The sequence below is a fragment of the Typopeltis vanoorti genome, chromosome 21 (assembly GCF_054136105.1).
Source record: "Typopeltis vanoorti isolate ZY-2024b chromosome 21, IOZ_Tvanoo_1.0, whole genome shotgun sequence".
Taxonomy (NCBI): Eukaryota; Metazoa; Arthropoda; class Arachnida; order Uropygi; family Thelyphonidae; genus Typopeltis; species Typopeltis vanoorti.
The window spans coordinates 94,551,561-94,568,828 of NC_143569.1; the positions used below are offsets into that span (position 1 = coordinate 94,551,561).

Below are 17,268 nucleotides of genomic sequence, written 5' to 3' on the forward strand. Positions count from 1 at the left end.
ATCTTACCAATGCTTAATTCTTTAAATAAATCAATAAACCCTCATAGATAAACACTATTTGTAATCTCACCCTTGACTCTTGCTGTTGTGCTCTTTCTTCAGCTTTCATTTCTTCTATGTCATCTTCAACATGCACTGTACAACGTAACCTTTGCAATGCTACAAATATTCATGAAGAACATTACTTTTCCTAAATAGCAAATGTGTTAATGAACTCATCTACAAGAATACTACTTAATTTTTGAAACAAAACAATAACAACAATTAAGAATCTTTTAGGGACAAGGAGTAGGAATTTAATTTGTAAAGATAAAGCTTTGACAATTTTCATACCTGTTAATCTGATAAGTAGGATATCTACTATTAATAATTTGTCCCAACTTTGCATCATCAGCAAAAAATTGAAGATTCTCAGTCAATCTACATGATATATCATTTACAAACAAGTCAAACATTGGGAGAGGACAAGAACAGAACAATGGGACATGGCCTCTGGTTACCCTTTCTTTTTGGGACATTGCTCCATTGTACACAGCTTGCTGGTATTGTACAGAGTCAATCTCCAATCCATCTAACCAATATACTATCCATTCCCATTCTCTGCAGCTTGTACATCAAGCTGCAGAGAATGCAGAAATTTATCATATGCTTTTGCAAAGTCAGAATATCACTGTATATGATTTTCCTTTATCTAACATATTCATCACATTATCATAAAATGCAAACAAATATTGCTAGAACAAGACCTATCCTTTACAAATCCATGCTGACCATCACACAGAATACCTCCATCAACCCAATCTTGTATTCTATTCCTAACCAATCTCTCCAACACTTTGACTACAATTGCAATTATACAGACTAGTCTATAATTGGAAACATCTCTCCTAGGACCATGCTTGTCGAGTGGTACTATTTTGCCTTTGTTCCACTCTTGAGGAACCTTACTCACTGCAAGACTTTTGTTAAATAATCAAGTCAAGGGCACAACAGTGTCGCTGATTCCTTAAAACTAAGTGGTGATATGTCATCCATTTCAACAAACTTATTAACATCTAACCCAATCAACACCTGATATACCCCTGATTCTTTCACTTCCAATTCTTCTAATACTTGACTCCCTTTTATATATTGCACAGCATCATTTACACCAGTATGATATACACTGCCTGTGTAGCTCAGTGGATGTGGCGTTTGCACACCACGGCGCTTGGCCACACGAAGGAAGACTTGATTTTGAGTCTAGTCAGCGACTAGAAGAAATTTTTCTAAGTCTTTTTTCGACCGGTTCCCGAGTTAGTCGATCTCTGACACGGGCAAGCAGGTTTTTCCTCCCGGAAACTCTGGTTTTTCGTCCCGTAAACTCAAGAAAATAGACCGCAGAACCCACATTATTTCAGACATTAAATATATTGTGTTAGGGTTAGGGACCACGAGATGGCGGCACATTTGAGCCGTCTCTCTTCACTGTGTACTGCTTAATTAGTGATAGCCTTGGGCCATCTATCTCTGATTGGTACAGTGGAGATTGAACTGCCCACTCAGTCTCCAAAAGTTAGATAGGGCTAAATGGCCTCGCCTACTCCCCGTATACGGGAATAAAAAGGCGTTAGCCAATTTTTTTTTTTTTGATATACACTGATAAAGTGCTCATTCAATAATTCCACTATAGCCTTTGCTCTTACTCTACTGCCATGACTATCCACCAATGTCAACCTGCCATATTTATTCTTTGTCTTGCTTGCCATATAGCAGAAGAATTCCCTTGAATTAACCTTGGCCTGACCAGTCAATTTCCTCTTATACTGTACCTTTTCTTTGTTTACAATGCTCATCACCTTCCTAGCCTGCACCCTATACTCCTCATGGATCTGATCTCCAACAATTGTCTTGTAACCATTTTCTTTTCCAACATTGCTTATTTGATTTCATTATTCATCCATTTCACTCCTACTGTATTTACTCGCTTAACTCTTGGTATGGAGTTATACATTACTTGTGTCAGATACTGCTTTATGAATTCTCATGCACTCTCAATTTTCTGCACAGCTCTTCTACCCAAGTATTGATGCTAGATGACTACAGAGCTTCCTGTAATCACCCACCTTATAATTCCACATATATCCTTTTTTAAGCAGTAACCATTTTCTTGTTTTGCCACTTCCCAAATAAGTACCTCATTATCACTCTCTCAAATTGGTGGTTATTAATACCTCATTAACAACTACATCTCGTGAAGTTATCGCCAAATCCAACACTCTAAAACCTCTAGTTGCTTCAGCAACATGCTGCATAAGATATTTATTCCTCAGAAATTCAAACAAACTCACTCTCCTTCTTCTCATATACTATTGCCTTCTTCCATTCTATATTCCTGTAAGTAAAGTCTCCATCAGGATCACCTTCTTTTTACATGTTCAACTAATTTGCCTAAAAATTTTGCAATCAGTATTCTCTACATTACTTGCCCTGCAACAACATCCTATCACATGTACTAACCTGTCAAATAAGGCTGAAGAAAGGCAACAAAGTCAGGTCTAGAGTCCTAAATGGCACCCCTTAATGTGCTAAATTGGGTGGTCTTGGTTGGGCTGAAGATGAGTGCTTCCCAAAATTTTCTCCTGAGTACTCCCATACTTTGTGGGAGTTGTAGCCATTGGTTAAGAAATTGTTGAGAATGTGGTCAACTTGACCACATTCTTGGCACTTTCTTAGCCAATAGCTACAATCCCACCTAATATTAAAACACTGTAACCACACCCTTCCCCCCGCCCACCTTTCAGAGTAGAGATTATATAAACTCCATGACTACAACCCCCTCCTCCTCCTCTCCTTCAGAGCAGAGATTATACAAAATCTATCACTATTCCATATACACAGGACACATCTGAAAAATTAATAAAAATCTTAAATAAATACAACTTTACAACCACTTACAGACCACATAAAAAATTGGCATCCCTTGTCTGTGCCAAAGGCCAGCCACATTCCCTAGACCTACCAGGTCATTTGCAGTTGCAAACTGTCCTACTACAGCCAAACAAGCAGGACATTCAATATTAGAATTTCTGAACAATAGACTACATCTGGTTCCACCATTATTATTATGTGACACCTCCAAGGAGTCCAAAGACTCATTGAGGGAGGGCACTTATTCTACAACTAACTCTGTCTCCACCACTTAATTCACCAACTACAGCAAACTGCAACTACCATCATCATCAACACCGGTGCCATCAACTACACACCACCACCACTAGTATATTCACAGACAATCACAAACATTCATGCTCATGGCAGGATAGGATTCGAACCTGCAACCTTTTGGTAGAGAGCAGATACGCTAACCACTTGGCCAACCAAGCTGGCAAAAAAATCCACTTACCCATGCTAGAGATCAACTAACTTGAGAACTGATCGAAAAAAGGCTTAGAATAAGTTCCTCTAGTTGGCAACTAGACTTGAACTTATTTTCGGGCGGTTTAGTGTTAACACCACTTCCACTGAGCTACACAGGTGTGTAAAAATTGATCATAAATCTTGGGGGAACTTTTCATGAAGACAAATGAAAGTTGGAAATTGAAGAAGAATTGCTATGGAAAAAGTTTCATAAAAACATTTGTTTGGGGCATATTCTTATATGATGTGAGACTTGGACTATAACAGCAGAGAACTAGAAAAGCACTGAAATGTACTATTGATATTGCTAGGAGTAAATTGGAAAGAAAGAAAAACCAACAAGAAGTCCTGCATGAAATAAAAGAGAACTGAGTACTGAAGAAGAAGATGATCATAGAAAAAAAGAAAGAAAGACGAAATTCCTAGGACATGTATAGAGACATAACAAATTGATTATAACCATATCAAAAGGAAAAATTATCATGGAAAAGAAGAAGAGGATGGCCAAAATATACATTCTTAGAGCAGGTGTTTAGGTTAATTAGAAGAGGTTACAAACTACTAAAGAGAAAAGTCAGAAATAGGATGATCTCTCCATAGCAACAGAGACTGTCTCTTAAAATTATGATGATTATATAAAGGAGGCTTCAAGACAGAGGTCGAAAATTATAATTATAAACTGACCTGAAGGGTATCGGAAAAAGTTGGTTAAAAACAGAATTCAAAAATGCACAGACAGAAATATGATACTTTATGGGGGGAAACAACCCAGATTTTTTGAAGGGCAGGTCTTGCCTATAATGCATCACTCTAAAAGACAGCTAGGTTGTATAAAAAGGATTATTATTATTCATATGAGTACTCTCTGGAATCAAACGACTCATCACAGGAGACCTACTATATCCATTAACACAATACCTATCATACATCTACTTAACTTATTCACTGTTGAGATGCTCACAACCACGTCTGGCAATCCATTCCACCCATCTCCACTAGTCTACACACCTTCACTAATAACACTCTTAGACATTCCAAGTATGATCCCTTGTTTTTCCTCCTACTCCCCATGTATTGAAATATTGTCTTCTGTGTCAATCTTATAGAATCCCTTTCATAACTTATAAGTGTCTATCATATCCCCCTCTCCTCTACTCTGCAACCCACATGCCCTCAATGGTTAAACCATGATACCTCAAGATTTTACAAGGGATAACACATGGATCATTATTACATAGACTGGAGCATGGAAGTTTTTCCACTTGGTTATACTATAAATTAAAGATACCAAAAAATTATATACTTGGTTTAATCCTTTATCCAAGTAAGCAAAACAAAGTTTATGCCTGAAGTATACTGCTCGAAACAATTAGGGGATATTTTGGTTTTCTTGTAAATTATAAAGTTATAAAAATAATTTACAAATGTAACACAATTTGTAATAAATATCGATTATTTAAACAATATCTCATCACACCCTATCCATAAGTAAGAAATATTTATTCATGTATAAAGTACCCAATAGTTATAATGATTTGCAGAAATTTAAAATTATCCGACAGAAACTAAAATATCCTCTAATTGTTTTGAGCAGTGTATTTTCAGGACTTCCAACAACTACCACTAATCCAGAGTATTTTAATAATAAGGTGTGATACCTTTTGGTGACTCGTATATGAAAATATGACTTCTGCATTACTTCAACCTTAGTCTCACCTCTTGGTATGGCTCCCACTGATGTTTCTTTATCTAATACTGACTACAAGATATTTTTCTACATTATCAATAACAGGCTCAAAGTGGGAATGTGATACATAATAAAAAACACACAGGTGTACAGAGTATCGAGAAGTAGAATTTAATCTATTTCTGCTATGTGATCTAATCAGCTTAGTTAACATGAAAAAGCAGTCGATGGCAGTGCTATCAGTAGACCTTACTCAAGCATTTGATAAAGTCCAGCATCCCTTTCTGTTCCACATCCTCCATCAAATTGGTGTAGGTAAAGAGCTGCTATCCGTTATCAAAGGAGCCTATGCCAATTTAACTATCAGCCTCCTAGTTAATGGGTTCCTGTCAGAACTGATAAAAATTCGAAAAGGAGTCAAGAAAGGTTGCCCTCTTAGTCCACTGCTCTTTGCATTGGTTCTTGAACCTTCCTTACAGGAATTCGACAATACATATGCTGTGCGAGGAATAACAGTTCCTTCAGCAAATAAACAATGGAAGGACTAAGGTATAATGCCAAAGTGACTGTGAAGCAAAGGAAAGCTATTCCTCTCACCCGTAGTACTGTGGGATAAACTTCAGCAGCATACTGCATTAATATATTGTACTCGGTAGTCAAGGTGACTCTTTGAATTAAGGCTAGTACAAGAAATGTTTCAGATGTATCTCTAGATATACATACAATAAAAATTCCAGCTACACCTGCAACTGCTGTTGAAATCACCATTGGCCATTTACGTCCAAATCTGTCCAGTCTAAAAAGCACTAACATCATTGCTGGAATTTCAACCAAGGCTGAATATGTAAAGGAATCATAGAGATCTGTTCCTAGATTGGATGCATTTTGGGTATTAGTATGGTAGCAGCAGTAAGTTGTGAACCAAGTAAAGGCTAAAATTAAAAAGTGCTTTCTTAAGTGAGGTGTGCGGAATAAATCTAGAATGCTGGAGTCTTGATCAGTCTGTTGATTTTTAATTGTTTCATTCTGAGTAGGCATTTCAAATTCCTCAGGTAATATTGTCCCATTAAAGCATGCTACTATGTTCAATATCTCTGCAGCATCTTTTCTTCTCCCACATGTTAGCAACCACCCAGCAGATTCTGGAATGAAACTGTTGGGAAATGTCATTATTACCTATACTAGTATATTAAATAAAAATCAAATACAAATAGATAAATAAACCCTCTCTGCTCAAGCCTAAAAGAAATCAAAATCCATTACTTTCATCAAGCTGTGAAAAATGCACCTCAAGTACAGTGATAGAATATGAATGCATTATAAAGCTGGTTTGGCAAATTAGCTGACATTAAGCAATAACAGTTGTCTGATCTAGGATGTCCTCTAAGTACATAGCTAAATAAGTAAATGACATGTTTTTTCACTTTTACATGTGATGTAAAAGTGAAAAATATCATACCTACATATAAATTACATTTATGATCAAATTCTGATCAAGCTATAGGCCTATCTGTGTGTCAGGTGTTGTGGTTAATGTTGGAGAAGCTTGTGAGAACTAGGATCCAGAGTTGGGTTGATAACAATGGTATTATCTTTGATGGACAGCATGGATTTTTCTAAAGGGAGGTCATGTTTTAGTAATCTACTTACTTATTACAATAAAGTGACTGCGTCCTTGGACAGAGGAAAAGGATACACAGTAATATACTTGGATTTTGCAAAGACTTTTGATAGAGTACTTCATGATAGGTTGACAGTCAAACTAGAGCAGATGGGGTTGAATATTAGATTGATACATTGAATTGGAGACTGGCTATCTGATAGGTATCAATAAGTTGTGTATGGGGGAGCAATATCCAGGAAAAGGAAAGTCACTAGCGGAGGGAATCAGGGGTCTGTTTTAGGTCCATTACTGTTTAACTTGTATATTAATGATATAGGTGAAGATTTGGATGGAGATATTCGGTTGTTTGCAGATGATGCAAAGGTGGGACGAACCATGAAGTGTATTGAAGATGTTGTAGATTTACAGGAAGACTTGAATAAATTGAGTGATTGGGCACGGAAATGAGGATGTGAATTCAATGTTGCAAAATGTAAGGTTTTAAAATTTGGAAAACAAAGATGGGATGCAGAATTTATGCTTGGTGAGAATATATTGTTGGAGGTAGAGGAAATAAGAGATCTGGGGGTGATAGTGAATAAGGATCTAAAATTTAGGGGACACATCACCAAAATTGAGAAGACAACACAAAGGCTTCTGGGAGGACACATGTGTAGAAGTAGGGAGATTCTTGTTCCGTTGTATAAGGCTTTGATTAGGCCACACATGGACTATTGTGCCCAGATTTGGTCACCGGGTTTTCAGAAGGATGAAGAGATGTTGGAAAGGGTCCAAAGGAGACTGACTAAGGTAGTTTCTGACCTCTGAAATGTCGAGTATGAGGAAAGATTGAGAAGATGTAATTTACAGAGTCTGGTGGACAGGAGGAAGAGGGGAGATATGATAGAGACCTACAAGTTGGTAAGGGGTTGTTATAGGATCAATGCTGGAGAAGTTTTACAGAGAATAGTGGGAGATCAGGGGAGAACCAGAGGTCATCCCTGGAAACTGTATAAAGAGGGTGTGATTAGGGGATTGAGAGGCAGGTTTTTTTGTGCAGAGTTGTGAATGATTGGAATGCCTTGCCTGAGAATGTGGTGTCTGCAAAGAGTTTGAACGTGTTTAAAACACGGTATGATGAGCTGTGTGTGTGTGATAAAAGGACCTCCAGATGAGTCTTTGACTCCATGAGGTCTTGGGGTGGTAATAATAATAATTATGATTACTTCTGCACAAATTAATTGTCTGCAAAAAATGTGCAACTGTCCAAGTCTGATAAGATCTGCCTAAGTGCATATAGTTCAACAACATTAGTAAATATTGCATTCCTCTCTTGAGTGAAATATGTTGGTACTTCACCATAACGTGACATATGGTAAGGCAAGCATTACATTGCATTTTTGCGTGTTACATTGTTCATATGCTGGCATGTCTTCAACCCACAATAGATAAGAATGTACAACTTAGAGGATAAGAATGTAAAAGCAAGTACAACTTGTAGGAATAAAACAAGAATATGTTTCTTGTTTATTATATTTAACTTCCTCTCTTCTGTTTCTATGTGAACCAGGCTGTCAGTTTTTAATTTCAGACTTTATCTCATGTAATTTATTTGTTGGAAGCCTCCGTAGCTCAGTCGGTATAGGCAAAATTCTTTGGCTAGAAAGACCTGGGGATTGATTTCCATCAGTGATATGAGAAACCTTTATCTGGTTTCTTTCGACGAAAGGTGAATTAGCCGGTCTCATATGGGATGCAGCAAGAAGTGACGAACCAGCTGCATTAAAAAAATTCACCGTGAACTCCTTATTAGGAGACTCTACTCGTTCTAAAGAGATAGATGAGATAATCAATCAATTTGTTTGTTAGTGCTTCCTGCCAGGATGATTGATTCCTACTGATTGATTAACTCTGCTCTTATTAACTGTTTGTAGAGGAGACCAATAAACAGTACATGTAAAAAATATGGGATGACCTAGGAATTGTATCTGCAGTCTCGTTTCCCTTGATTTCAACATGGCTAGATATCTATCCAATACAATCAAATGTCTAAATTAAGGGTCCACATTTGATCCAATAATATTATATAAAAGATCATAAAGCACTGGATGTGTATCATGCATAGGAAAGAAGATAGCCTGTAAAGAACTCAGAGTCTGTGTAAATCATCCATTTTTGGTAGCAGTTTTCTTTTTCATTTTTTTTCCTGAGCTACATGTCATCCAGCATATGCTGGATATAGTAATTATTATTATTATTATCTGACCTCCACGGAGTCAAACAACTCATTGCAGGAGCGGTCTGTACTCTCTCATGCCAAAAAATCATCGAACTGTGCCTTTCTTTACTTGCAACATTTTCTGACAATACATTCAATCCACCAATCACTCCCCATGCAAAGAACCTGATTCTCAGTCATCTGATCACACCCTCCTTATACAGCTTCCAGGAATGGTCTCCAGTTCTACCCTTGCTTCCCTCTGCTCATGAAATATCTTCTCCACATTAGTCTGGTAACAATCCCTCACCTTTGCATTCCCTCAAACCTTCTCCAATACATCCTCATCCTCTTGAATACCAGGCAACCAAATCTGTACACAGTAGTCCATATGTGGCCTGATCAAAGCCTTATACAGGAAAACCATAACCTCTTTGCCTCTGAATGTCAATGTTCTCCTCATTATTGCCAAAATCCATCAGGATGTTCTTACGATTTTAGCAATGTGACCCCTAACTTCAAGTCTTTGTCCACCATCACTCCCAGGTCTCTCATCATCTCCTTCAAAATTTTTCCATTAATTGTATACTCTGTATCCCAACCTTGCCTAACAAATTTCAAAACCTTGCACTCTGCAACATTAAACTAATAGTTCCAATTATTTGCCCACTCACATAGTCTATTCAGATATCCTCCTGCAAGGCAACAACATCTGTTTTGCTTCTCTTAGCCCCCACCCACCAACTTTGCATCACTAGCAAACAGCTGCACATCTCTAGTTAAGCCAGTTCCAATGTTATTAACATACAAGTTAAAAAATAATGATCCTAAAATATATTCCAGTGGCACACCACTAATGCTCTTCATGTTTTGGGAAATCACTCCTCCATACAACCTGCTGATATGCCCAACAGCCAATCAGCTATCCAACTTACTAGCCTATTATCTAATTCCATCTGCTTTTTCAGTTTAGCTACCAACTTATCATGTGGCACAGTCTATCAAAGGCTTTTGAAAAATTCAAGTACACTACCATATAGGCATCTCCTTTATCAAGTGAGTTTGCCACTTGTTGTAATGCAAAAGCAGACTGCTGAAACATGACCTTCCTTAACAAACTCCATGCTGACCATCAAACAATAATGCTATTATCAGCCCACATCTGAATCCTAGTCCTCAACAACTTCTCTAATATTATTATTATTATTGTTGTTGTTGTTCCGGGCAACTCCAAGGAGTCGACAGACTCATCGAGGGAGGCCCTAACATCTGTCAAGAACAACTATTCGACATTCACACAGTATCTATCATACCTTGCCTTGAACTCATTCACGGTCGTAGCACCCACAACAGACTCTGGAAGCTTATTTCACTCATTCACCACTCTCCAAGTAAAAAACCTAGCTCTAACACCCTTGTCAACCACTTCCATTCATGGCCCCTAGTCCTCCCACCACCAGTCATATTTTCAAAAATATCTTCTGGATCAATCTTATAGAAACCCTTCAGTAATTTTAATGTCTCAATCCTATCACCCCTCCTTCGCCTATCGACCAATTTCTGCAACCCACGAATCTTCAACTTATTCTCATAAGGTTCATTCCACAGACCTGCTACCATCTTGATCACTCGTCTCTGGATCCTCTCCACATCCTCCCCATCACAAAGAAACCCTGGTGCCCATAACTGGGCACAGTAGTCCAGGTGGGGTCTTATCGAGGCTCGATACAGAGGAACAACAACTTGTTTGTCTCTGCATGTTAAGGTATTTATCAGAAGCCAAGTGATTTGGTGAGCTGTTTTAGTCACTTTTGCAATGTGCCCCCTAAACTTCAATTCCCTATCCACCAACACTCCCAAATCCCTGGCCTCATCAATCTCCTGGAGTACGGTTCCACCGATGCGATACACGGCAGCTATTCTTTTCACCCCAAAGTGCATTACCTTACACTTTGGCACATTAAATTGACATCCATATTTCCTAGCCCAGTCCTCCAAACTATCCAAATCATCCTGTAAAATTTTGACATCCTGTGCACTCATAATTGCTCTACCCAACTTTGCATCATCAGCAAACAAGTGAACACTTCCCCTCAAATAATTTCCTATATCATTAATGAACAAATTGAAAAGCAGTGGTCCAAGAACAGAGCCCTGTGGTACTCCACTAGTCACAAGCCGTCTTTTAGACTCCACTCCTGAATAAACTACTCTCTGGTATCTCTCCTTCAACCACCCTCCTATCCATCTCACCAACCCTATATCTATCCCCATCTGCTGCAGTTTACTGATTAGGGTATCAAAAGCCTTGGCAAAGTCCAGTAGTATTACTGTAAACCCATTACCCCTATCCAGTTCAGCCTCACTGTGTTATAAAACGTGAGCAAGTTACTGAGGCATGATCTACCCTTCACAAAACCATGTTGTCCCCCATACAATATCCCATTTTCATCTATCCAATCCTGTATTATTTTCTTGACTAATTTCTCTAAGACCATGACAATGATTCCTGATTATGCTAATCGGTCGGTAATTTACAACAGCAGTCTTGGAACCGCCTTTATGCAGTAGAACTATTTTCCCCTCTTTCCACCCCCTCGGGACTAACCCAGACCCGAGACTCAAATTAAACAAAATGGTCAAGGGTACTGACAATTCTTTAGCTGCTTCTCGTACAACACGAGCGGGTATACCATCCAATCCCACAGATGTATTGACATTGAGGTTTTGCAATAGACTACTCACCTCCACTTCATTCACCACAATTCCCGTATAGTCTATTGGTTCATTCATTTCTGCAATGTCAACACATTATGAATGAATGAATCAACACAGAAATGAATGAATGGATTCAGTTACCTCCCTACCATCGGCATTCTTTAAAATCATTCTGCTATGTACATTTTTCCTTTTACTTGCTACATATCTAAAAAACTGTTTAGGATTCTCTTTAGCCTGCATGGCCAATATTCTTTCGTAATCCTTTTTTACTTTTCTTACCACACTCGTTACCCTTCTGGCCTGCGCTTTATACTGTTCGTGTGCCTGCCGGTCACCTTTCTCCTTAAATTTCCTCCATAGTAGTTTCTTTTTTTGCAGCTCAAGCTTAATGGTGTTATTCATTCATTTAACCCCTAGTTGATTTATTTTTTGGACTCTAGGTATACAGTCAGCCATTACTTCATGCAAACACTTCTTAACTGCCTCCCATGCACTATCGACTTCTAGTCCTTGCAGTTGTACATGCCATGGCACTGAACCAATCAAACTCCTAAGCTTGTCATACTTTCCAGCCCGATAATTCCACATGTACCCTGTCTTAATTGAAAATTCTACACCTTTAGCCACCTCCCAAGTCAAGACCCTATGATCACTCTCACCGATTGATGGCAATGTGGTCATATTTGTTACAGCCAAATCCTCAGATTGTAATTACTAGGTCAAGCACTCTCTGACCCCTAGTAATTTCCATTACATGCTGTTGCAGATAGTTATCCCTTAATAACCGCATAAAATCCAATTCCTTCCTCCCGTGTGTCCTCTCCTCACTCCAATCAATGCAACCATAGTTGAAATCTCCCATAATAATCACCCTCCTGCCACTCATTTCTTCTATTTGCTTGTGCATACTGTCACCACCATCTTTTCCATCACCTGGTCTAGAGCAGCACCCAATTGTATATTTAGTTCTGCTAGCCACAATCTCACACCAAATGGCCTCAAATGTGCTCTTTTCTCTATCCTGCAATTCAACTTCTATTCTCCTTGGATGCAGCTCATCAGCTATTATCAACAATACTCCTCCCCCCATTTTATTCTCCCTGTCATTCCTGAACACACTATACCCATCACATTCAATCCCACTAGCTATATCATCTACAGTCAGCCATGTTTCACTAATACAAATAACCTGTAGTTGGAAGTGCCAACCGTGGCCAAAAACTCTTCCTTCTTGTTCCTAATACTCCTAGCATTAGTGTACATGAATTTAAGACCCCCATTAGCCCTAACCCTACCTTGATGCCTTATACTAACTATCCCACTCTGATTTGTTGTCCTTATTTGCTTGGGCATATTATATTCATTCTTACATTCAGCTGCCTCCCTAAGGATTTTATATCTCCCCCCCCCCTTAATAAATCTGGTTTCCCTGAATTTGCACATCCACCACATTCAGCAACACTTTCTCAAGTTTTCTTACACCGTAACCATTCAAATGCAAGCCATCCATCTTATATAGATCCTTTCACCCATCGAACTCACTCCACACATCCACAAATTCCACACCACTCGTCATACATAACCCACGCATAAAGTCATTAGCAATTATGGCCCTCCTTTTAAACATTTCATTGTCATACCGTGGCAAAAGACTAATTATTCTAACTCTCTCACTCTTTTCTTTTGCTACCTCAAACAATTCATTCAGGTCTTCTATCATTTCCATTTTGTCTCCTTTCAAATCATTCGTACCTGCCACAACAATCATTTCTTTCACCCTTTCCTTTTGTTCTCTAATAGACTCAGTTACATCCTTTATGGCCGCACCAGGTTGGTACGATTTTGTCAAATCCTCTACTATCACACCTCATACTAACGACTCTCCATATAGCACTCTATACTTCATTTTGTTCATGTTCACACTCATACGTCTATTTTTCCTGTCATACTTTTTATTATTGGCTGGTCCATTCAGTCGACTTTTGCTCATACGCTCTAGCTGCTGTTTTGCCCTTTGTATCGCACCATTCAACAATTCGATCTCATTCATTGCGTCTATATCATCTTTTTTATTCTCAGTAAAACCATTAATACTATCATTCACACTTTCTGCATACACATTCTCACAATTCTCTGGTACAACCTTGCCGTTTCTTGTCATATCCCTATTTTCTTCATTCTGAAGTTTGACAAAAATATCACACTCACGATCCGAAATACTCTTCAATTTCTCATTCTCCCTACATTTTCGACACACATTCACTCCTTTATCATCTAACCACACTCCGACCGCACTCCGCAAAGTGTACATTTCGCAGCTAGTACACTGAATCAAGCGGCATGTATGCGTCTCGGGAATTACATATGTGGCTTGTTAAAGAGAGTGGAGAGCGTATGTGCGCAAAATGCAGGCAGATGGAGGAAATAAGTACATTAGATATATATCCGACTTTGTTGCACCAGGAACGGGGAATGAATGTAGAAAGACAAGTAGTATGATAGGAGAGAATGAGAAAATAATAGTTGATAGTGTGGAAGGTGTGAGTGACTGTGAAAGTTTAGGAGATGGTTTTGTTTGGGAGAGTGAATTTAGATTAAGAATGACTGACCTGCAGAGGGATATAGATGAGTTGAAAGAGGAGGTGGAATGTCTTGTGAATGAGAGCAGAAGTATGAAAGATAAGATTAGGAGAATGGAAGAGATAAATGCAAGGCAAATCAGAGTAGGAGAGAGAGAGAATTTAGGGAGTATGACTGAGAGGTATGGGGGTGCTAGAAGAGGAGAGAATGGAAACAGTAGAAGAGATGGAATGAGAGAGAGATATGGAAGTGCTAGAAGAGGAGAGAATGGAAACGGTAAGAGAGATGGAATGAGAGAGAGGTATGGGAATGCTAGAAGACGAGAGGATGGAAACAGTAGTAGGAGAGACAGAATGAGAGAGGGATATGGAAGTGCTAGAAGTGGAGAAAATGGAAACAGTAGGAGAGAGGGAATGAGAGAGATGTATGGGAGTGCTAGAAGAGTAGAGAATGGAAACAATAGGAGCGAGGGAATGGTAAGAGGTATAATGTATGGCGACTCAATGATCCGTGGTGTTCAAGATAGGATGCGTGAGGAGTGTTTGCCAGGAGGAACAATAGAAAGGGTGGCTATGGCAATTAAGAGAGGTGAAAAGGTGGATGAGACGATTGTGATGGTAGGAACGAATGACTTGAGTGGTAATGTAAGTCGGGCAGCGAGAGATATGAGATTTTTGCTTGAGACTGTACGGAAGAAGACAGAGAAAGGAAAAATAGTGTGCGTTTTGCCTAGGTATGATAATGATGAGCTGAGAAGAAGAGCGGTGATATTGAATGGCATAATAGCGAGAATGTGTGACAACAGAGGACTGGTATATGTGGATGCTTGGAGTGCATTTGAGGAAAGAGAGGAATTGTATGCGAGAGACCATTTACATTTGAATGCGGAAGGACGTAGGCATCTGGAGAGACTGCTGTTCTGAACGAGTCAGTGTGTCCCAGGGAGGATGATAGCAGGGGTGGCCTCTTGTGGGAATGGATACTTGGGAGAAGGGAGACAATGTCAGATAACACCGAACCCAGTGGAGTCTAGAAGGGATAATGCTGGGTATAGAAACAATGACATTTATATGCTTTATACTAATGCCAGGAGTATCCGGAATAAGGGAGAGGAATTGGTGGCGCAGATAACATCAGCCTCGCCAAAAATTATTGCGATCACTGAGACGTTGTTGACAGAAGAGGATATAACAACAGGAATAGAAGTCGCTGGGTATAGCATTTTTCGTCAGGATAGGAGGGGAAAGCGTGGTGGTGGGGTACTGCTTATGATAAGTGATGACCTATATCCTCTAAGAGTGGAGAATTTGGAAGGAAGTGAGACAAATGATTTTGAGAGTGTATGGTGTGAGGTAGAGATAGGCAAGACAGGATATTTAGTGGAGTGTTGCTACAGACCCAGGAGCACAGAGGATGGGGACCAGGAGATGTTTACACAGCTAAGTTTGGCAAGTGCAAGAAGAATGATTGTTATGGGATATTTTAACTTCAGTAGTATAAATTGGAGAGACGAAGATGCATGAAGCAATAGGGGAATGGAATTTCTAGAATTCTTGAGGGGCAAATGTCTTAGGCAACATGTAACAGAGAGAACAAGAGGTTCAAAAGTTTTGGATTTGGTTATAGCATCAGAAGAGTTGATAATAACTGAGTTGACGTCTCTCCCAACAGTTGGAGAGAGTGACCATATGGTTTTGACTTGGAAAATAAATAGACATGCAGGAGTATCAAAGAGACGGGAACTTATGTGGAATTATAAGGCAGGTGATTATAATAGTCTTAGATGTCAACTTCGGGAAGTTTCATGGAGGGAGGAATTGGAAAGCCGGGATATCACCAGTGCGTGGGAAATTATGAAAGAATATTTGTTATCAGCAATGGTAAGTTATATACCACGAGTGAAGAAGAGGACGCAATTTGGAGTAAAGTGGATGACAAACAATATTAAACAGGAATTGCATGCGAAAAAGTGGCTATGGAAGAGATATAAGGAGACAGGTGAAGAGAAGATGCATGAAGAATATAAGACACAGGCCAGAAGAGTGACTAGTGTGGTAAGGAAAGCGAAACTGGAATATGAGAGGAGATTAGCCCTAAGATCCAAAGAAAATCCTAGGGAATTTTTTAGCTATGTGGCCAGTAGGAGGAGAAATGACTGTGGAAGAATGATATTGTGGGATAAAAATGGGAATAGAGTGACTGATGCAGAGGACATAGTGGAATTGTTCAATGAACACTTTATTGGAGTATTTCATCCTAGAGGAGTCAGTTTTAATGGTAAAGGGATAGGACTGGTTCGAGGTCTGGAGGTACAGGAGGAGAGTGTGTTTCAGATACTGAGTACTCTGGATGTCAGTAGAGCCGTAGGACTGGATGGTATTTCACCACGAGTTTTGAGAGAATGTGCTAGGGAATTGACAGTGCCTTTAACGTGGCTTTTCAATGAAAGTCTGGCTTTGGCAAAGGTGCCCAGGTAATGGAAGGAAGGTAAGATAGTGCCATTGCATAAGGGTGGTAACAGACTGGAAGTGTCTAATTATAGGCCAGTTTGTGTGTCATCAGTAGTTGTTAAGATCTTGGAGAAAGTAGTGAGGGACCGTATACAGCATTGGGCAGATGAGGGTAATGTTATCTGTGAGAATCAACATGGATTTGTGAAAGGACGCTCTTGTTTTAGCAATATGCTAGCCTTTTATAATAAAGTTACAAGAACATTAGATGAGGGAAAGGCATATACTGCAATTTTCTTAGACTTGGCGAAGGCATTTGACAGGGTGCCACATGATAAGCTGATATTTAAGTTGCAGCACATGGGTCTGGATGTCAGATTGGTCAACTGGATTCAGGATTGGCTGTCTGATAGGTATCAGAGAGTTGTGTATGGTGGAGCAGTTTCCAGGAGGCAGAGAGTTACAAGTGGGGTCCCACAGGACTCAGTACTAGGACCTATATTGTTTAACCTTTATATCAATGACATAGCCAGTGGATTGCAGGGGGATATTCAGTTGTTTGCGGATGATGCGAAGCTGGGAAGGATTATTAGTAATAGTGCAGATGTGG

The 17,268-nt window shown here is 39.2% G+C and overlaps 1 protein-coding gene across 1 annotated transcript in view; it reads right to left on the reverse strand.

Annotated features, from left to right (window-relative positions):
• Window positions 1-17,268, reverse strand: part of LOC150095123 (glucose transporter type 1-like) — a 407,241-nt gene that overhangs the window by 77,767 nt on the left and 312,206 nt on the right. Inside the window, exon 10 of the mRNA XM_090411496.1 lies at window positions 71-159. Within this exon, the coding sequence (XP_090267622.1) occupies window positions 71-159 (89 nt within the window). The remainder of the gene's footprint in view (window positions 1-70; window positions 160-17,268) is intronic.